We start from the raw sequence: 23,678 nt of genomic DNA on the forward strand, positions 1-23,678 counted from the left end.
GATTATTATCAATGTTAAAACAGCTGTGACGTCTAATATTTTTGCCTAAGAGAACAGCTTTTTTTCTTTTTTGTAACAACGTAAAAATATTTACTGTCACACTTGATCAACGTAATGTGTCTTTACTAGAAGTATTAATAAAAATCTTACTGACCAAAAATATGAACAGTAGTATCTCTCAATGTGATGTCTAGTCCAAAAGGTAAGCAGTAAGCTTCTAACAAGCTCATTTAAAGATGCAGATAGGAAATGTGGATTACTAAAGGTTAATAAAATAAAACTTTAAATGTTTCATGCCATTAGCTTAGCAAAAAGCCATCCGCAAACTCAACTAGAATCAATTGAGTTGATTGTCACGTGTGTTTCATATGAGAAGAACGCATGTCCTGCTGAATTTTAAATCAGTCACTTCTATTGTAGGATACTGCCTTAAACGTAGCTGCCTATGTAGGAAGCAGACCTGCTCTTTGTCTCAGATCTGCTGTGTCATTCAGGAGAGCAGCCCTTGGGAATCAGTGGGGCATGATCAAGTCCTCGTCACTAATTCTAGCTCCAGTGAAGCAAAACAGCCCATTACAGCTGATAACTGATAAGATCATCTTATCATGGCACGGCAAAAGTCTTCCGGCCGGCAAAGTCCAATAGCTGAATGCACTGTGTTCATTAAGCAGCAATGAAGATGCTCTTTAAGAGGCCAAACCTTCTCCTGCAATTTTGGATGGAATGACTGCACTGAATTATGTCTTCCGAGTTTCCTCCTCAAACAACCTCACAACCCTTCACATGCGCCTGAAATGACTTCAACAGCACCAGTCCGACACATTTAATCAATCCCACTGCGGAGCACACGCGGGAAAACGGCGGAAAAGAGCAACGAATAAATCTGCCTTAATGTGGCTAACCTCTGCCAAGAGAGACGCCCAGAAACTCCCTGCTGATAGTTAAGGAACAGCTGATGGTTGGCGTAGGGGGACTTCCCTTATTAATGATTTATTTCTGCAATTATCCAGTAATGTTTTAAGCCTACTTGCACATGCACATTGTGAGGCAGAGTGGATTTATTTGGTTACAGCGCCCCTAGTGGTACATTTAGGAAAATCACTTTAAGGCTGAGTAAATATATCGAGATGGTAACCAGATTTCTGCGGCACGATGGCAAAGATACGCAAATGCTCCATATACATGTATGACACAGGGCTGCATGACAATGCTTAGACTGTTAATTATGATTATTTTGCTCCAAATATTCTCATTTTTATTTAATTTTTTTAATTTCTCGAGATTTACTGCACTTTCACATAAGCACAAATCAAGAGAACGTCAACTTGCATGATTACAGTGTAAACAACCTTGTGAAAGGATTACACTTTCATTTGAGCAGAATATCTCAATAGAAATCGCTAAGCTCCAGGTTTTTCAGCTCATCAGTGCTTTTTCTGCTGTGTAAGAGAGAGCGGGTAGGGCACTCTGTATAAATTGTATCGATTTAAGAGAAAAGCTCTTGATTGGGGGATTTAAACTCTTGACATCTGGCAACCGCACACATAAAAGCTTGTGGAGGCTTAAATTAAAATAAATGAACTTAAAATGTTTCCAGGATAAGTATCCACCGGGCAAATATTGCAGACGATTAATAAATTCATAGAAGCAGAAATCGTGATCAATTAAAACACGATTCTTCATGTAGCCCTAGTATGACATGTGCCAAAAATGTGTGTAAAGTGATATCTTTCTCTTTTGTGCCAAGATTCAAGAATTCACCTGCAACTTCCTCAAGGTTTTGCTTGAAAACAGACTTAAACAAATGACTGGAGTGAAGGTGACCGAACTCCCTATGAGTAGAGGGGTTGCAAGAAATAATAATAATAAAAGCTTATTTCAGGTCTTTAAATAAAAGCCTTGCAAAGATGCAGCTTCACTGCTGTCTTTGATCAGATTTTGATGTGTCACAAGTGCATGGTTTGGCAAACCAACTGATCAATTGTCACAAATTTGGGGATGATCTAATAAAAGCTGTGGGACTGAATTTAAAATAGCAGAAAATCTAGACAGTTAAACTGAACTACAAAATTGCTACTTTTTTCAGTAGCCCTCACTGCAGAACAAAGATCCAGGGGGCGTGGTTGGATCCACATCTGGGGGGTGGAGATTGGTAGGTTTTAGGGGTGGAGATGGGTGGGTTTAGGCATCAAGGGGGTGGAGTCGGGTAGGTTTAGGAATATGTAAGGTGGGAGGAGTTGGATCTGGAGCCAACCTCGCCCCCCGGATCTTGTGTTCTGCAGTGAGGACCATCTCACTTTTTTGCTATTGAGGAAAAATTGGCTATGGTTTGTGTGATTCAGAGACAAGTTTACATTTCATAACCTCTTGGCATATAGTTCTAGAAGCTGCCATCATCCTCATAACGCCAGCAGATATAATACACACCTTCAGAAATTTAGCCACTGAAAATTCTTAAAAGAAAGCAAGCACGATGAAAATGTGAAAACTCTACACTACCACCAGCTAGACTCCTGAAAGTGAAAGATAAGCCTGGACCCTCTAAACCAGTGTGGTGAAAGCACTTGAAATGCTGAGGCCAGCCGGCTCTCGGCTCAGTTACCCCATGGCTAACGCATAGAGATCGGGCCTCTTCTCTTTCTCTTCCTGGCAGATCTTGTGAACGCGGCACTCCAGAGCCTGGCCCAGGTTCAGCACCTTGGGGTACCAGGGTAGGATCTTGGTGAGCACGATCAGGATGTTGCGGATGTGGGTGTACTCGCCCGTCTCCAGACAGTGAACTGACGCCTGAGGGAAGAAGAAGAGGAGACTTTTCTGTACAAAGTCAGAAAAAAAAGAAGTCACAAAAAAAAACAAAGCCTTACATATGCAATCAAAAACGCCAGGAATATTGTAAGAAATCACATTTAAATGAGGATCACAGATTTTGTGCAGTAACACACATGTATTTCACATGTGACTAAGTATCAAGGCACAATACAAACCGCTAGGGTCATGGCTACAACGTTTAAACATTATCATTTGAAAAATAATGAAAGAAATTGGTCATTAACATGCCTTGAATTCAGATTTAGTTCCAATTTGTGCAACAGCTGAGTAGTTGCATTAAACAACATTGCCTGTTTAGCAACATTGGCTGCTTAGGAGGAAGTGCCGTCAATTTAACAGACCCCACTGTACGCAGATGAACATGATGCAGGACAACGACTGACTGTGTGATGTAGCCTATTTGAATATCTTTCACGATTGCAAATGTGATCTTGTTAATTGTACAATTGTACAGAAGCATCAAGATAATATCATGTTGAATTTTAGACTCAATATTGTCTGTTTTGCTCGATTTCGCAAAAGAAAACTATAGGGCCTTTCGCACCGCGGGAACCTTTTCATAGTACCAGAACTAATTGTGGAACTACCCACTTTTTGGCGTTTTCGCACCACCGGAACTGGGTGCGATTTTAGTACTGGACTGCCTTTTTCGAGAACCAAATTAGCTCCTACTCCGGAGCAGGGTCTAACCAGCACAACTGGTACTAATCGTGACGTAAGTAGACATTGATTGGCCAAACACGTATGAAAACGCCCTCACCCGCCATGATTTAAAACTCAGTGTAAACATACTGTAAACATTGTGTCAACTTATTTCGCAAGTATGGAGAACAGTGATAGAAGGACGGACGCTGAAGTGAAGGCACTTGTAGCAAATGTAGCACTGCCAGTTGTCGTTGGAGATTCTTAGTCCTCCTTTCTGTTCTTTCAATCACTTTACGTATACGTCGACTTTCCATGTCCATTATTGTGAAACCCGCGAGACACAACAAAAACACAGCTCCGATCACAGCGTCCTCCATCCTCCTGTTGTTAACGTTGTTCTTCTTTGTTTCTGTTGTTGATCGCCACTGTTGCTGTCGACCGGCCTACGTCACTTCTTAGTACACACTGTCCGTGCGAATGCAACCCTTTAAATGGTACTGGGAAATAGTTCGCGCAAAATCGTCCCAGTACTTTAGTACTGTACATTTAGTTCTGGAACTAAAGCGGTGCGAAAGGCCCTAAAATTGTCTGCTTTGCTCGATTTCGCAAAAGAAAACTATATGCTCTATAGTGCGTCTGCAAGCAACACAGCAGTGTTTCATCACTGAATGAATCCTCGGTTTTTAACAATTCGAGTTAGCCAATGATTCAGTGCCCCATTCAAAGAACTGCAAGCAAATCTACTGCTTTTTGCTCGAATGAAGCAGTCATTTGAATGAACTGGTTGAATGAATGCCTCACTCATTAAGACAGTGGCTTGCCACCACCTACTGACAGTTGTTGAGAGTATTATTTACATTTTTTTTTAATCATTTCCTTTTTTTATTAATAAACATTACACATTAATACACATATATTATGTATGCAATGTTTAACCCTTAAAGACCTAGAACATTTTTGGGGCACCTGACACGTCTGCACTTTTCTTTGTTTTTTAAGACCTATTTTAGCAGTCAGCATCAAGTGTCATAGTCATTATAAACAGGAGAACTTGAAGTTTCAGTCTAGCTAATTCTAAGTCCCAGTTTTCCTTTTGTTTTCTCTAAGAATGCATGAATTTCCAGAATTTTAAGAAAAAAACACAAGCAACAATTGGGTGTTTTTTACCGTGTACTCAAACAGAAACTCCTGAAGTTTGGATTTTTTCTTTAGAAAGTTGTATCCAAATAAAATTGTGTCTACATATAACATTCCCCAAACAAGTTATAGCCATTTATTACAATATTGTTATAGGCGCTTTTCAGTGAAAAACAGGTCTATTTAGTTTACTAACAATATAGATGTGTCTAAAAAAACATTTAGGGAGTAAAGAAAATGGAATCAGTGTTATATAATAACAAAACAGTAAAAAAAAAAAGTGACTTTTTCAGAGAAATATATTTTCAATCCGAGTATGAACAACAACAAACACAAACCATGCAGCTATTTAGTGAAAACAATTGCACAATTTGTCTTCTGCAACAAAAATACAAACAGTGCAAATGATTCACAAACTACACACAAAATGAGAGAGAAATATACAGAGTGCAACGGAAAAAATAGTGAAAATTATCTTCATGAACTATAAGAATTATTTACATAATATACATAATATAAATGATCGATCCGCTGGCTGTAACTGTATCGGAATCAATTTTACCGGGACATCGCCTAGCGACGCGAAGACATAAATTCTCGTGCTTTATCCAATATGTACCGCTGTTTCATCCTTGTTTTTGGTTTGTTTTATGTCAAAGTACTCAGTCGTGTGTTTTTCTGGGCTTTTTCAGAGAGTTCTCTCATGCAAATGTGTTATTTTGTGTGTGTTTTCATGCACGCACGACAGACTTTACTTTCACTTTGCGTTTGTTCAAATTTACAATGAAAAATCCTAAATGGTGGTTCAAAAGACCAAAACCTATGCTTATTGGTTGAATCCGGGACGGTTTCAACCAATCTGTGCACGGGGGTGGGACTAAGCGTCAACAATCGCTCCTGTTTGGCTCAGAGGAACAAAATGCATTGGTTTCTTCTGACGAATCAATGTTGTCAAAATGTGATGACGTAATCACGTGCGCTGCGGAGCCTCTGAATATCCAAATAAGACAAATGAGTTATCTCCGCTTTACAACACTTTTTAAAGCATTCAGATAGGATTAGAGGTTCAAAAGTTATTCAACATTTAAGAACAATAGTTATTTTTAGCCGCGGGCGGCTGTCTCGGTCTTTGAGGGTTAAGCTAAATATTTCGAAAGGTACTTCTTTGCAAGTTCTCAATGTCTTAAATGATCTTGTGGGGGGTAATTTCTCAGCCAAAACTGATGCACAGTTAATTTGTTTAATTATCAGGAAAGATTTTGAAGAATTTTTAATCAACCAGCTCTACAACATGAGATACGTTTTTGTTGTCTGAAGAGCACAGTACTAACTTTAGTCAACTTGTAATGCCATTTGTGGACAACATGCCGGAAATTCTCATAGTCCAGCTGATCTGCTTTGTTCCCTCCGTCGAAACCACTGGCTCTGAAAATAGTCAGGAACCCAGGATAATTGCCACATTCCTAGTGAAGGAACCAGAAACAGACAAACAGATCACATCAGGTTTCCCAAAGGCACGTTTAACCCAAAACCTCAAAATATACAGACAGAAACGATTTTATCTGGTTATGTAATAACAGTCTATTATAAAAAAAAATTTGAAAATGGAAGATGATTAAACTTTGAGGATCAGTTTGCTCCTAACACGCATTTAAAAACACTCTGATCCTACAGGGAAGGGACGCGCTGCCAACTCGTTTTCACAGATACCAATTTAGCGGTGACTAGGACACGCTAGAGACAGCACTGACAGATTCATTGAACCAGAGTCTAAAGCACACCATACCTTCTCATAGATGGCTCTGTCGCTGTGCCATCGAGTCACAGTCTCCAGCATGCAGCACAGAAAGCGGCCGTAGCGGCGCGACTCGTTCTCTGTGCAGCTCGCTACCGTGTAGATGATATCAGAGAACACCTAGATGAGCGCGGATAGAGACAGAAAGAGAGGGTTGAGTAGGCTGTGAGAGAGCTGCTGCTGTCATTATACACAGACCCCGCGCCATGCTCTAATCAACATAATGGAAATACTTCAAACGTTCAGATAAAAGCACAAGAGAGCAACACATTAACAAACAGAATCCTAGATAAGCTTGTAGCTCTCTGACTGTAGCCAATGGCACATAAACACAAGGCAAACAAGCCATTAACAGCCCTGCGACAGCACTTTCCATCAAGAGAGTAGCAAAGAGAGACTAAAACTCCTACATCAAATCACATTCGTGCTCTTTTTCAATAAAGGGTCAGGAGGTCGAACTAAATGTCTTTGTGTTACTTTTTACTTTAAATGAGATCTTCCACATCATCAGAGCACAGTTTAAAAACCTGATTTGCTTATTTTTTATTAATTATCATTATGAACACATGCAAATGAAATGAAGCTTCCAAACAAATTAAAATACATCAGAACAAGTCACAGGGTTGCAGATTTGAGCCTAAATTATGCTGTCACCCAACAGTGACTAAATAATCTGCAACAAATGTTTGTTTATAATTATTTACAAGTCTGCTTTATTGTCAATTCTTCCACATGTACAGCACATACACACAGAGAATTGAAATTGCGTTACTCTCAGACCATTGGTTCATACAGATAACATAAATTCAGATTAAATACAAAATACAACTATACAAATAAGGTCAAATGTAAATATATATATATATATATGTCAATTATTCCACATGTGCAGCACATACACACAGAGAATTGAAATTGCGTTACTCTCAGACCCTTGGTGCATACAGATAACATAAATACAGATTAAATACAAAATACAAAATACAACTATACAAATAGACAAATAAGGTAAAATGTAAAAAATATATATATAAAGCACAAGGCATATGGCAGATATAGTGCAAACCAGTAAAGTAAACAACAGTGCAGATATTATGATTGTAGTGCAAAAATAAAAAAAATGATTTGCAGTGCAAAAGAGCTTATTCAGACTGATTTAAAGTGACAGTGTGTGAGTGTGATAGATACTCATCCCAGAAAATTACATCTTAAAAATGAAGAACATACTGGTTCTCCACTGTGCTTTCGAATAAAGGCAAAAAACTAATAAAAAAAAATAGAAATAATCTTATATAAAATCTTTGTAGGTCCCAAACCATATTTTATGTTAAAATAAATATATGTTTGATTATGTTGTCAATAATTTGGGTAACTGGGTTGAACAGTTGATATTTGTGAACGTAGTCAAATAACAAAAGTGTAAAAACTGAGAAAATGGAATTCAGTTAATTTTGTGTTCTTATGCTGTAGAAAGCATCTAAATTACACCAGTTAAATTTTTTTTCACAGTGTGACAGTTATGTGGTAAAAGGGTTGTAACCGCAATGTGACACTGCTAAATAGTGGTCTTTGGTAGATAAGCACATAAATAAATAACTTTTTACACTGAAACAAACAAGTTCAACAAACTGTCATGTTGTGATGTTGCTTAATTTAAGACTAGACGCGTTTCATTTCACATTAACGGTTCATGGGATTTGTGCTTTTTTATTGTTCTAAAGGGAGAAAAAACACAGGAGACACTATTTTGTAGCCCATTTGTTGAAAGTGCCTGTAATGGTTCAGCATGCTGCAGTGAACTCACTCGGTCGTAGCAGAGCAGGGTGCAGAAGTTGGGCGTCTTCTGCTGGTGCACCAGCTCCACGAAGCGAGCGCAGTAAACGGCATCAATGGCTGAGAAGACGCAGCGGGGGAAGATGCAGAGCTGCAGGAACTTAGTGATGGTTTCATTCTTAGTGGACTCTGAGAACAGAGGGAATAGGCGGGTGAGCGAGACACGCAGAGCCTTTGAGAAGCAGAGATATTGTGAGAGAGTGATCTGAGGACTCACTGGCGAGTAACCAGTTGTCTTTCTCCAGTTTGAGGCGGTGCAGGACTCTCTGCACATGCTCCAGCTGTTTCTTCTCCTCTTCCTGCAGCTTGTCCTGCAGCGCTGTGCAGCGTTCCTTCTCTTTCTTCTTTTTATTCAGAGGCTGCAACAGAGAAGAGCATTTCATGAACAACCACCGGACATTGCAATAATTCCTGCATGAGTATTTAGTAGTGCCATTTGTAAATCAACAGCCTCATAGCAAAACAAGCTTATATTATGGATGATTGAGGTCTATGCTGAATGTGAAGGTTGATATCTGCATCGCAAAAAGCTGTTGTTGCTGTTGCCAGTCACTAAAACAACAATATCCATTATCTGACACAACTAAATTCTCAATTTATCCGTAACTACGTTAACGGATTCACTGAAGCAAAAGTTAATATATGACTTGAATAGACCCAAGAACCGTTACTTTTGCGAGCTCTTTCAGAAGGCATTGGTGAAAATGCCAATTTGTACGGTTCATGCCCTGCTGCTGCAACACAATCCTGCAGGAAACACTGAGCTGTTCTCTCCGAGACCTTTAAATCGTATATGAAGCTAAACACTTCACAAAACCTCTGATACGTGGCTGGCAGCATTATCGATGAAGAGAGGCTTTAAAACTATTTTTATGAGGTGCAACTAAATTCTAAAAACTAAGGTCATGTGACTGCAATACTTTACACTGAGAGCAAATGTTTTCATGGGCTGTTAATTATGACAAACTTGAGAGCTTCATAGCAGCATCATTATTCCAGCAAATATAGACTGCCACTAAAATTATTAAAGTTGCAGTAGCTGATTTTAATATTAGTCAGATGTGCTACTGATTGCAAGCAGTCTTCAAGTATTTGAGAAGTAGAAACCATTTCAACTTTTAAGTAATTATTCAGTCACACTTTATTTTAAGGTCCAATTCTCGCTATTACCAAAGCATTAACTACGACTTTTGTCCTAAACTCCTAATTTGCTGCTTACTAATTGTTAGTAAAGTAGTTTGTTAAGTTTAGGTATTGGGTAGGATTAGGGATGTAGAATATGGTCACGCAGAATATGTGCTTTATAAGTACTAATAAACAGCCAATGTTAATAATAGGCATGCTAATAAACAACTAGTTAATAGTGAGAATTGGCCCCTATACTAAAAGTGTTACCAATTATTTTAATAGCTTTAAATAATCCTATTAACAGTGAGCAAGCACAGTAACAGCTGATTCACTTTGAACAACAATATACACAGCAGCAGATCTCTTGGGCTGGATTTTCACCGCAAGGGCTTAAGTGTCTCACCATCTCAGTGTTTTCCTCGATACCCTTGATCTGTATTTTCAGCTTGTTGACCTCGCGGTCGTAGGCGTTGTGTGGCACCGCCAGGTCGTACATGGTGAGGGACCAGAAGGTGGCATAGAACTGAGGTCGAAGGTCATCCCACACTCTGGGCAAGTGAAGAGACACGACAGCTTCGTGCACAGGGGCCATGATCTGCTCGCAGGCTGCGATGTACTTGTGGACCTTCTGCTGCTGCCTGCTGCCCTTCTCTGCCTTCTTCAATTCGTCATATTTGGACTGATGGGAACACAAAGACAGCAGCCAAGCTTTATAATTCACTCAAGCACAACAAACAGGCCTGAAGATGAGTGTGCGCAGAGGCCTGCACGTGGAACTAGGGGGCGGTAAATCTTGTTAGAGGTGAAGAGATATGGGGTTAACTTTACACCGCCCTGGAGAGCTGTAAGCGGGGGTTGAGGGGAAACACAAAATGAGCTCTGTATGAAATATTCATTAGGCAGGCAGCATCATATAGAGATTATAATACTGCCAAATACAACAAATAAATCAGTTTACTGTAATGCAAGAATTGTATTGAAGCAATGCGGTAATATTGCATTATCGGATGCTTCGCAATTTCAACCACTATTAAATACTATCTGTGACGCTGTACTTAAAAAGTGTCAATTTTTCGAAATTGGGATTTATACATCATCTGAAAGCTGAATAAATAAGCTTTCCATTGATGCATGGTTTGTTAGGATCGGACAATATTTGTCTGACAATATCTAAATATTGAGAAAATCGCCTATAAAGTTGTCCAAATGAAGTCCATAGCAATGCATATTACTAATCAAAAATTAAGTTTTGATATATTTATGGTAGGGAATTTACTAAATATCTTCATGGAACATGATCTTTACTTAATATCCTAATGATTTTTGGCATAAAAGAAAAATGGATAATTTTGACCCATACAATGTATTTATTGTTGGCTATTGCTACAAATATACCCCAGCGACTAAAATAATATAAAACAGCGAATAAAACAATCCCAAAATGCACTGTCAAAAATCATCCAAGGTCATGCATGGTACTTCTGTGCTTGAATTACTAAACCATCAGCTTAGCAAACATGCTAACATCAAACTTTTGGATTCAACGCAAGTGCCCTGTTCCCACCAACACAAACCAAGCTGTGAAAATTTCCATTACATAAGTACAAGCCAAAATGTGAAGACTTGCCAAAATACGCTGAGACAGACAATGGGGTAAAACAAGGGTGAAAATTGGCAGTGCTTTTACAAGCCTGTGGATTTGAATGGGATGTTTGTGTTTCAACTGAGATTGTAAGATATTGCAAAAATAAAAGCAATTGTAAAGGTGTAAGCCTAAGTGTAATGAGCGTTTGCAAAGGTTGTTTGAAAATAATTCCACTAGGTGACATTAGGCCTGCATACTTGGCCTTTAATTTGAATGAACAGCTATGAATGCATCTGTTCAGACTGTAAAACATTCACATGCCATCAGTTTGACAAACATTTACTCCAATCTCTTATATTTCTAAGTTTTTGTTTACATGGCCAAAGCCATCGCTATTACATAAAATTACAACTGGTGCTTACAAACTGACTATTCTGTTACGCATCAGTGAATAGCAGAGGAAGAACCTGGAACTGGCCCTCTCGTATCGTCTAAACAATATATCAAATACAAAAATCTGAACAGAATATAAATACTGTTTGACTTTCTTTCTGGGTGTCAGAAATGAAAAGATGAGCCACGCTTTGTGTATTTCTGGTTTTCTATATGGACCACCTATTATCAGAGAGTGATTCTGCCTTGTCATTTCAGCTTGTCTGAATTTGTTTTATTATACTTTTTTTTTTTTTTTGCATTAGCCTGAACAGACAAATTTAATGCAAACTGGACCAAATTTTTGTGCCGAACATTTGTGTGGTTGTCAACAGACTTTATGTTGGTACATATGAACTGCTGCAATAGGGTGTGAAAGAGAGTGTGTTTTGAACACTCACCAGAATCTGATGGGCATACATGGGCCGAGACAGGAAGAAAGCAGCATCGTGTGGCGTGTGGAACTGGTTGCAGAGGACATCGATTGACGGCACCCTTTTGATGTAGTCTTCTGTGCTGAGGTTAGACGCCAAGAAGCCACCAAACTGTACAAGAGTGTCGTGACACTTTGGGGAGGAAGCAGAAAGAGAAGCATTCATCATTAAAAGTCTCTCCCTCTGGTCCACGCTTCTGTCCCAGCCAAATGCAGATGCTCTTAATAAATCTTCAGGTCGCTCATTTATTTGGGGAACTGCACCTCGCTTTATTAAAGCCATTCATCACGGGCTCTCCATCGGAATCGATGGGATGCACAGTAAAGCAATTTAGTGGGAGCGAGACACTGGGGAGAGATTCCAGAGGAAGCTGGTGGAGGGAGGGAGGCACGGCCTGACCACGGGGTCAACTACCCAAATGTTCCTGGACAGCTGCTTTACTGCCAGACAAAGTTAAAGACACCTAATGAACAACAATATTGTCTGAGTTTCAGACTGGAGTGTGCAACATATGTGACCCTGGACCACAAAACCAGTCATAAACCCTTAAATTGAGATTTATAGACCATCTGAAAGCTGAATAAATAAGCTTTCCATTGATGTATGGTTTGTTAGGATAGGACAATATTTGGCCGAGATGCAACTATTAGAAAATCTGGAATCTGAGGGTGCAAAAATATCAAAATATTGAGAAAATCGCCTTTAAAGTTGTCCAAATTAAGTTCTTAGCAATGCATATTACTAATCAAAAATTAAGTTTAAATTTTTATCATTATAGAGTGGTTGTGTACACACACTGCCAACACACATTTCAGTTCAAACAACTTGTAAAAGTGCATGTAGCATCCTATGACCCTTTTAAATTAATTTTATATATACCGATTTATTCATTAATGTGTAATGTTATTTTTTTGAGCTCTAAAAGATTTTCAGAATTTGCACAACTCTTGCTTTAGACCATTTACAAATCTTAAATCTTAAAATAAAATGCTGAGATTACCACTGAATCTTTCTGGAAAAAAAAATGCAGCGATTGAATATAGTTTATTTATAGTTATTTTCAAATCTTCAATGTACTGTCATTATAAAATAACTTATCTAACAAATAAGTTCTTGTTAAAAACTTACCAAAATGAAAAACAATTTGCTTATAATTTCTGCACAGGAGAGACTTTGTGTTGTTTCCAAACAAAAGGAAATATATCGGTATCAGCATCAGCCCAAATGAGTTGAAAAATATCGGCATATCAGATATCGGCAAAAATCCAATATCGTGCCTCCCTAGTAATTTTTCATTCAATTTGATTCAATTCAGACAATGAGTTTCACTGAAATGATTCACTGAAAAGAGAGTCATATTCAAAAGAGTCATTTGTTCATGTGCTTCAGCTGTGTTTCTGATTCACTAAAGAGAAGTGGTTCATGAGATTCACTTGTTCATAAATCAGACTACACTGGTTGTGCTATACGTTATTACATGCATTCAGTGAGGACGCTTCACCGAGGCTGTAGATCCAGCAGCAGGAGTGTGCTGACACTGAAAAGTAGTGCAGGAAATAAACTAAATATCGATTAAGAATCAATATCAAGATTCATTAAGTCAATATTTACACCCAGTCCTTAACCAAGTTTCACTTTCTTACATGCCGTCAGCCTCTTCCTGTCTAAGTACATTTTCAGAACTGCAGATCATTTGTGTTTTTTAGAAACAGTTGCAAAATGTATTTATGCAAGTCACATATAAGTAAACTGTCCTCTCATTGATCAGAGAGCACCGGTTTATGTTCCATGATTACGCTCACAGCGCCATCCATCAAGATGAATTAACAAGTTAGCTTTGTGCATTAGCTTCCCTGCAAGGCAGGACCGCATTTCAGAGAAGATTAATGGCATTTCAAGGCACTCTTTGGTTTTCAACTGATACTAATGTGCTCAGCCACTGCTGCTTTTTACACAACACATTTCCCATTATGAATTATGATATAGCTTGGTTAGCTGGCTCGTTTGGTCGGATTGTTTCCTAACCAGACCAGAACCGGACCATTACGGAGTTAGTTTTTAATCAGACCAAAAGCACTTCATTAAGACAACCTCTGACCAATTATTTTAGAAAAAAATTAGCCCGGTTCTGAAACGATTATCCTTGAAAACTCCCTAAATGGGCGATCAGAGCATGCTGTAAACTTTGTCTAAAGTCCAAAATCTAGGCATGCAAGGATAACAACTCAAACTAGCAGTGCATTCTCATCAGACAGAAAGAGATGACACCTCTCTAAACCTGTGCAAAGAATACTGTGTCCAGAGTATCAAAGGAAGATGAGATTGGTTTGGCTTATTTTCAAGACTCGAATCAGCTCAGACGGTTACACTTTATTTTGATAGTCCACTTTAGACATTCTACTAACTATAAGTAACTTTGTAACTACATGTCAACTAATTCTCATTCATTTGCAACTACATGTCTACTAACTCTCAGAGTAGACTGTTAGGTTAGGTTTAGGGTTAGTAGAATACTTGCAAACTTTCTCATAGTCAGTATGTTGTGGACCCATCAAAATAAAGTGTTAGAAGATATCAAGCAGACAGTCTACTAATACTCTAATGACTGCTAGTTGACATGTAGTTACAAAGTTACTTACTGTTAGTAGAATATCTAAAGTGGATTTTCAAAATAAAGTGTTACCGCTCAGACTGCCAAAACACTGCCTGAGGGACTCGCTGTCACATTTCACACTCACAACTTTTCCACCTCTCATTTTGAGACAAAATTAATGAAATGCATGAGTTGCTTTGAGTCATAGTTAGGAGGAGAAAGAAAATTAGCTTTCCCAGCATTTCTAGAAGTTTGTTTATGTAGTGGGGAAATGTAGTGACACACATTCATCCAAAAGAAATCATCTTCACTTAAATTTTATTTGCATTATCTAGCTAGAGTACATACGCCTACTGCTTTTAACATCAACTCAGACCGCAGGAAAGCAGACGATTTTGAACCGTTCTCTACAAAAACAACTGATCATAACAGTATATCAACGTAGGACACAAAATATTGCCCAATGACAGCCAAGACCCATAGTCTGAAGTATACATCAGAGGTCCCTGGCCATGTAGATCACAGCATTAGGATGTTGCTTTGGGGTCAAAACAGCTACCCACAAGACTCTAGGGTTGGGTATCGTTTGAATTGTATCAATTCCAATTCCGCTTATCGCTTCAGATTCTTTTCGATTCCCAGTTTGATTAAATAATGATATCAAACATTTATCCTGTCTCTCTTTTTTGCAAACCATTTAGTAGCAGCTCAATTCCATGAACTAAAATCAACAGGCTACATAAAAACTGGACTCTTTAAGAGCCGTTTGTGTGCAAAACAGAACTGCATGATTCTGGATAAATCACATGTAATTTATGAATGAATGATTCAATGACTCACTCAAGATGTACTTGTTTCATTACTGGATGAGAATCAGCGTTCTTAAACGAATCTCTTGTATGATTCAAAGATAAATACATTTTAACAGCCCCTTTTCGCCACCTACTGGCGTAACAATGTAATCGATAAATCTTCATTTGAAGGGTCAAATTACTTTCAAAAGGTCACTTACTCTATTTTAATTCGCTACCATACACATCGTACACACCTTTTATATCTGAACTATAAACGTTTATCCCCGTACTTCTGTGCATTGAATGTTTGTAACACAGAAATAATGATACTGTGTGGTTGAAAAGATTGTGAAGCTATTTCATTCATGACAGACAGCTGCTCTCTTTAGGTCAGCGGCAGAGCGAACGCAAATTTAAATGTTCAAAACACACTGATGTGATCGTACTCTGCACGGACGAACCACGTGATCACAGCGTTGTGATCGCACACGTCAAAGGTGGAGGAATGAAACAGATGAATCACTGTAATTTAGGAATAGAATCATCTTTAACGATCTATTAAATTAAAGTGCTTTGTCATGTTGGTGGTGACACCTCACTTGCAACATGTTTAGCTGTGATACAGCATGTTTAGATATTATACTTAGCTTTTTTGGCTTCTGATCGTTAATGTAGCCAAGCTTTGGAGCACTTAGATTAGCGAGCAAGGTCCTAGCAGATCGTTAGGTCCGGTCCTCACAGATGAAGTAGAAAAAAAAAAAAAGTGCATAGAAATCGAAATTTTAATTTGACAACAAGTATCCGATTCTGGAATTGGAATCGATTTTCGATTCCCAACCCTACAAGACTCTATGATATTCTGATCTCCAGAATATGGCCAGAGTCGTCTGCTAGGTGACAAGCCTGATCACTTCTCTTCAGCAAGCCACGCAACTTGAGGAACCATTTATGTCCATAGCACAAACAATGCAGGACAAGTTAAGTTTCGGGGTCTGGAGTTTGTTCAAATCACTTTACAACATAAAAAACACTAGGATATATTAAGTGGCAAGAATACCAAAAGATGTATTAAACATGCAAAATAAGGCAAATTTATACAAATTATTAAGTTGTTCTAATATTTTTCAGGGTGCTTATGCATAAATCATGCAATCATGCTGAATGCATATTTAGTCTGTGAGACGAGTCAATCAATCTCTGTGGTGCATCAGAGGCGGTGATAGCCGGGCACAGGAGCCCCACACATTTCTGCTGATTGTAATGAGCAGCGCACAACTTCCTGCAAAGTGACTTTAAAAAAAAAGAGCCAAAATTAATAATTAAAAGCTTCCCCACTGATGTCAGGAAAAAGCGTGTTTCTCATTCACACCATGAGCAATTATTTAGACAATTTGGCATCGCGAGAGGGAATTATTTGCTAAAGGCTCTAATTTGAGACATTGAGAGAAAATAGATGAAAAAATAAAAAGCAAAAAGGATCGACCGGCGGCATCATTTCGCAGTCCCACACAGAATGGAGCTGATGATGTTAGTTTTTAGCACCATCTGCTGTGAATTGCGACATGTCTAGAGAACACGGGGGGAGAGAGGAAACAGTCAATTGGATTACCCAGTGAGTAATTGAGCTGTGCAGCTGCTGAACATGAAAAGCAAACTGCCAGTGTATGTGGGCGGATGAAAATCACAGAAGTTCTGTACAACTCTCTACATGAGCCCTCCCCATGGCTGATACGGGCCACTTTCACACCCAACTGCGACACTGACAACCATGAAAAGTTTCTAAAACTCATTCAGTTTGGTTTGCTTTGGGAAACAGCAGCTTTCAATTAACTTGTTTAAAAAGTCAGTTTCACCCAAAAACTCAAGAGGAGAGATTTTGCAGAGTGTTCACGCTGCTCTTTTCCCTCATCATGCTCTGACCATGCTCATCAGCTAAAGTAGTGTGAAAATTCAGTTTTGGGAACAATTCTCACTATTAACTAGTTGCTTATATTACTAGCATATTAGCTGTTTATTAGTACTTAAACAGGACAAAAATAATGAATTATTCTGCATGACCATATTTTAGATCCCTTAACCCTAAACTTAACAACTACCTTACTAACTATGAATAAGCACACGCAAATATGAGCACAATACCCCCCTCTTACTCTCTCTGCATTGGTTGCCAGTGTGTTTTTAGAAAAGATTTTACTTTTTGTTTTTAAGGTCTTAAAAGGGCTGGCTCCCTCTTATTTATCTGAACTTGTGACAACATGTCTGCTAGATGTTTCAGGTCATCAAATCAGAAACTGCTGAAGGTTCCCAGATGACAGTTAAAAAGAAAGGGAGACCAGGTTTTTGCCATAAGTCGGCCCAAAATTGGCCTATCCTTTATGATTAGGATAATCTCTACAGAATCTGTTTAAAGCTAAACTTAAAGCCATTCATTTAGAGAAGGCTTATAGTATGCAAGTTGTCATGAGCTCGTTTCTCTGTATGTACTATGTCTTTGTATGTAATTTTTTTTATATTCGTTTTACAATTTTTGTACAGCACAATGGTCAGCGACTGTTATTTTATTGTGCTATAAAATAAAATAAACTAAGCAGCAAATTAAGAGTGAGGCAAAATTTGTTAAAAGTTAATTAGTTAATAGTGAGAATTGGTCCCTAAACTATAGTGTGACCAAAAGTAGTCCATAAGACTTGCGTGGTATATTGTCTGTTTTCGGAAGCCATTTTATAACTTTTTGCACAGAAAATACAAAAACTTAAATTTATATTCACTGATTTTTTTTTTTCCTTTTAGCCACAGCTTTCCAAACGGATTATCAAATATGTCAAAGGTGGACATGTTGCTCCAAGTTTGATGTCAACAATGATGCAAAAGTATGGAAGCCTGTCTCAGCCACAGAATAAAAAATAAATAAATAAATAAAACTAATCACAGCTTTTTCTCTCTCACAAATTTGAAATTTCGCTCAGAATCGCAAAGTAACATCATATATGTGTGAGTCTCCATGCCCAAAACAGTTTCTGTAGGCCTGCCCAAGGCAAATCATAGCATTGCAAGTCAAAACAAACTTCATGATTTATCAATTTAATATTGAATTGCTGAATTGAGGAATCACTTTGGTGCACCAGGCAGGCAATAATATAAAGTAATAATAAGTAAATAAATTAATGAAAATGAGTGAGGCAGCCGGCCAAAATGGTCACTAAATCACCAGAATTTCTCCCAGTGCTCTTGATGGCCAATTCAAATCAAAATACTAATTTTGAAGAGGTTGAAAATGCTCGTTTTGAGAATATGGTCGCGATCGTGAATATGAGCCAGATGCTGAATGTACTGAGGAAGTGCACTCTGACGATAACAGGGAGGGTGAAATCATTGCCTCAAATTGAACCCTTCCAACAAAATATGCTTTATTTTATTCTTTTGTAATTGTTATTGAAATATCAGGAGAGTTGCAGCAGTTAAGAGATCCATCCGTGTTAAGATATATAGATCTGGGTCACTAAAAACCTGAATATGCAATAATGATAGCAGAAACATTCATGAACTTAAGGGTTAACAGTTTGTGACTTAGACAGGCTGTCAAATGGCACTGATGTGAGAAAGACACTGATGAAGGGTTATGCTATGTTGAAGAACTTCTATTCCATGATGTTTCAGTCATTAACACCATTAACACATTTTCTCATCTAAAAGGCGGATCTTTCCTAATTGGCAGCCTTTACCTCATTAAAATGTGCAATTGTATATGCCGTTTCCTCCTGAACATCCCCTCCAGGAACCCTAAAGTCTGACTGTCTATCTATATCATGGCATCATCTTAACAAGACTGAAAAGTAAACAAACTTGAAGTAAACAGTTTTGAAGAAATGTATTATCAGCTCTGCTGCTTGTCATGTTTAATTAGCAGTTATACTCTTTTTAGAAACTGCAGTGACAGAGTTGAGGACTGCATGGATCTGAGTCATCTTGGTTTCAAAAGCCGCTCGTTAGTTGATTATACCTGATCGTAAAGCTTCCCCACGAGTTTAAGGTGCTTCTCTCCCCCCTCAGAGAAGACCACCCCGTTCCTCTGCTGGGCCATCAGGAGACACAGAGGTAACGCCAGCTCGTGGTCCAGAAGAGCATCCTTCAGACGCTGAGACGACTTCTTAGTGTTCCTGATCTGTCCAAAGTAGCCACCCTACACACATAAACAATCAGAAATGAACAGAAACACTCCCAATCAAACATGTCAATGCATGATCATGCCTCTTCATATTGAGGTAACATGCACAAGATGAGAGGAGTGTTCTCGCAGCTGCCAGGATCAAGTCAGAAGTCATGACCAGGCCAAAACAGAAGCTGCGCAGACTGAACTCAGGAGTTTATTCACTTACACAAGCACAAGAAACTGCTGAATTGATTAATTATGAACACCGACTGTCCCATGTGGTCACACTTTAATTTCAAGGAAGCAATGTTAAGGCAAACACCATCTGCAATGCATCTTGGCACATGACCTGCTAAGTAGTGCTGGTTTGCAGATTAATAGGGTAACACATAACTCTAGCTATCTCTCATTACAGGGGCCTTGATTTATGCATCACGACACCCCCCAAAACACCCAAGTTCACCCAAAAAATTAAAATTCTGATGCTATTTATCCCCCCCCCACCCTCATTTATTTAATAAATTGCTGTAGCATTCAAACACCACACTGTTTCACACTAGACGACACTCCTAGTGCTGGCCTGCTCTATGAAATAAAGTTTCTGTGCCAGTGCTCTAGATACAGTGGCCCCAAGAACAATGGGAACTTCACTGCCTTAGATAAGGGCTGTGAAACTAATCGAAATACAGTTTCAATTTACAATTTCAGCCTAAAACTATTATGAAAGTCCAATAATCAAGATAAAGCGATGCCTCATTTCCAGCAGTGCACTTTCTTTCCTCCATACAAGCCCAATTTCACGTGCAAATCAGTAAAATCATGTAACGTGACTTTTGCAAAATGGGACGTTTTTGATATATTAAATCTGATTAGATTTATGCTTTTAAAAGAGCTAAAGAGAGCTTGCGCCGTTCCTCAGGAGAATTTCTGTGTATGCGCAGATGTGTAAAGTTCTGTTTCATTCCTACTGAACGCCAGAGGTAGTGTAAACACTATGGATTATCGCAGAGCCAGCTAGATAGGTTGAGAGAATATGACAACAAAGTCACGTAGTGACGCATGCTGATGGGGGGGTTATAAGTCACCGTAGCTCAGCACTCTGCCTCTTTCGCCTGGTTGAGATAGGTTGAGTGATATATTCGCGCTGTCAAGTGCAGCTTACTAGAGCAGCGATATATCGTCCTCACAAGCTGTGTCAGTGCGCATCTACGCCACTCCAACAGATTTGGAGTATATTTAGCAGTGAGGTTTTGATTTGGTGAGTTTGATTTTCTACTTGAGTCTATATTGCTTCATCGGTTACACTCTATGCCTCTCGATGCTATCCGGTGGCTGAGTGTTTTTCCTCGAATTTATGTTATACTCTGTACCCTTCGGTTCAATCCGTCGGCCATTTTCGATATATTTTCATGAGATACTTGTTGGCATTACCTGTCGGTTCACCCGAGGGAATAGTGTATATATAGATATATTTTAATTTTTTTTCCATACCTGTCTTTGTTGTTACCATCATCCCACTTAACTTAAACCTTATGTTGTATATATATATATATATTTTTTTTTTTCCATACCTGTCTTCGTTGTTACCATCACCCCACTTAACTTAAACCTTATGTTGCTACCCAAGGGTGTTATTAGCGAGTAACTATGGCTCACAGCTCGATTGCCACTGGTTTTTCACTGACTTGTAAGCTGTGCCCTAATGATATTCTCCCGGACGACGGTCATGACATCTGCCTGTCGCGTTTGGGTGTCCAACATCTGAGAGAGGCTCTCACGGACCCGTGTCTGCACTGCAGCCTTTTACCCATGTCGGAACGACGGCTCCGTCTTGCTGAGTTAGACGCTAATTCAACGGTGAAACTCAGGCAGTTGGATGTAGCTCCTTTGTGAACTCGGAAGCGCAAGGCGTCCGCGGGAGCCGGCGCTCCCCTTCCATCTAAGAAGAGGGCCACATTGCGAAGAGATGAACATTCGCATGTTGAGGAAAATTCACTTTCTAAGACGGTTTCTGTGCTTTCTTCAGAGATGGCAGAGCTGAAATGCCTGCTTCACTTGCTTCAGCCGGTCACATCTGCTACACCTGTGAAGATGACACAGGAGGATGAGAATGTTCAGAATCAGGGAACTGGGGAAGAGTCTCTCGATTCCCCTTGTTTCTCACATCATTCTGATATGGATGTGCTTTCTACGAGTGCTTCAGATTCTTTTTTTCATGATCACGGATATGCTGTAGATGTTGCTGCACAACCATCTCCTTAGGATGTTTTCACTGGTTATCCAACAGCAGAGGGGTCTAGTGGAGGGTCAGTTCAGTCATCTGGACAGGCCCAGTCCTCTTCCGATGATACTTTGGCTGTACTTCGAATGGCAATTGCTCGTCTAGGACTTGATAAGTCACCGGTCCAGTCTGCCCAAACTAATGTTTTTTTTTCAGACAGGCCACATCTGCGGCTACTTTCGCCATGCCACAATGTAAAGATTTTGTGGCTGAATTTTCAAATGCCCTCACTGGTTCTGGTCCACCTAAGTGGCGCTCAAAGATTGTTTGGACGCTAGCATCTATGGCTGAAGGAGATTCCATCGGGGTGAGTCATGCTCCAGAGATAGAGCAGCCTGTTGCAGCTTTGGTGGTGTCTCCAGACGAGGCACTACGAGGGAATGTGCGATGTGTCCCAGTGCTCAATGTGGTCATACGGATTCCCTACTAAAAAAGGCATACTGTTGGAAAAGAGGGTAAAGCTGTCTGAGGCCACTCATCAGCTGACGCAGGTGCAGCGCAACCCTACCTTTAGGATACCAGCAGTTCAGACCCGTCATCACTATGCCACATCGGAGCAACGTTTCCGCCCGCACGCTACACCTCAGTCACAGCCCCCTCAAAGGTCTCGTGTTACTGAGGATGCAAGAGTTTTTTGGCCACCTCATCGACAGTTGCCAGGGGGACCCCGTCAGCGCCAACCCGTGACCACTAAAAGTTGCACACATAAAGCTTGAGACATTCAGGCCGGCGGTCGATCGTTTTTCTATAGAACAGCTGGAGTACTGGAGGACCAACACAGCAGACCCCTAGGGATATACTCTACAGTTTCGCCGCCGACCTCCCAGATTTTCAAGAATTGTTCCTACAATCATCAGAGACGCAGTTCGTGCAATGGCTCTCTCTCGGGAAATTTGTTGACTGTTAGAGAAGTGAGCCACATAAAAAGTTAATCCCCTCGTTCAGGGAGACGGGTTCTATTCGACATATTTTCTTGTTCAGAAGAAGAACGGTGGTTTCTGCCCAATTCTCGATTTGACGCACCTGAATCTGTTCCTGATGGTCCTTCCTTTTCGAATGCTGCGCGCAGCCGACGTTCTTCGGTCTGTGACAGCAGACGATTGATTTGTAAGTGTCGACCTGAAAGATGCATACTTTCACGTCCCAATTGCTGTTCATCACAGAAAGTTTCTGCGTTTCAGTTTCCTGAATCAAGCGTACCAGTTCAAAGTGCTACCTTTCGGGCTTTCCCTTGCTCCTCACGTCTTCACAAGGTGTGTGAGCGAAGCTCTGTCTCCTCTTTGGATAAGAGGTATGCATATTCTGCCCTATTTGGACGTCTGGCTTCTTTGTGCCCCCACGAAACAGCAGGCTGTGCCAGACTCCAGACTACTTTTGAGACGTGCGGAAGTTGGGTTTTACTGTGAACGAGAAAAAGAGCTGTCTGATTCCAACACGGACCACTACGTTCATAGGAATGACCCTGAATTCCCACCTAATATCTGCCTCCCTATCGCTGGAATGTGTGACACTCTGCAACTTTTGGCTCGCTTTCACCAGGGTGTGTCTTTGCAGTACGAGGTGGTCCTGTGACTAATAGGGATGTTAACGGCGGCCACAGTGGTGATTCCCCTGGGTTTATTCCACCTCAGACCACTACAGTTAAGGAACAACAGTTTGCGGCTAGATCCCACCAGACATCGCCATCGGCTGGTTGTAATTTCTCACCGTTGCATCCGTGCGTTGAGATGGTGGGGACAGGAAGAGTTTCTGAAGGCAGGATTGCCCCTGGGTGTTGTTCCCTCTCGTCGGGGACTGGTCATGACAGACACATCCCTCACAGGGTGGGGGGCAACGTGGAATCAGAGAGGTATTTGCGGGTGCTGGACACTGACCCAGGCCACAGAACATATCAATCTGCTGGAACTACGTGCCGTGTTCTTGGCTATAAAGTATTTCATGCCAGTCCTGGCAGGCCGCCATGTTCTCGTTCGGTCCGACAATACCTCAACAGTGTTCCATCTGAACCACCAGGGCAGCACAAAATCTCGCAGGTATCTTCA

The 23,678-nt window shown here is 39.9% G+C and overlaps 1 protein-coding gene across 1 annotated transcript in view; it reads right to left on the reverse strand.

Moving 5' to 3' along the window:
• The window catches only part of LOC107566006 (THO complex subunit 2-like), a 98,855-nt gene that overhangs the window by 20,151 nt on the left and 55,026 nt on the right, over positions 1-23,678 (reverse strand). The window contains exons 14-21 of the mRNA XM_016251354.1: positions 19,206-19,385; positions 11,786-11,950; positions 9,771-10,046; positions 8,457-8,598; positions 8,211-8,368; positions 6,398-6,526; positions 5,943-6,074; positions 2,603-2,787 (exon numbers count right to left, since the gene is read on the reverse strand). Of these exons, the coding sequence (XP_016106840.1) occupies positions 2,603-2,787; positions 5,943-6,074; positions 6,398-6,526; positions 8,211-8,368; positions 8,457-8,598; positions 9,771-10,046; positions 11,786-11,950; positions 19,206-19,385 (1,367 nt within the window). The remainder of the gene's footprint in view (positions 1-2,602; positions 2,788-5,942; positions 6,075-6,397; positions 6,527-8,210; positions 8,369-8,456; positions 8,599-9,770; positions 10,047-11,785; positions 11,951-19,205; positions 19,386-23,678) is intronic.

Source organism: Sinocyclocheilus grahami, unplaced genomic scaffold (genome assembly GCF_001515645.1).
Source record: "Sinocyclocheilus grahami isolate Dianchi unplaced genomic scaffold, SAMN03320097.WGS_v1.1 scaffold1040.1, whole genome shotgun sequence".
Taxonomy (NCBI): Eukaryota; Metazoa; Chordata; class Actinopteri; order Cypriniformes; family Cyprinidae; genus Sinocyclocheilus; species Sinocyclocheilus grahami.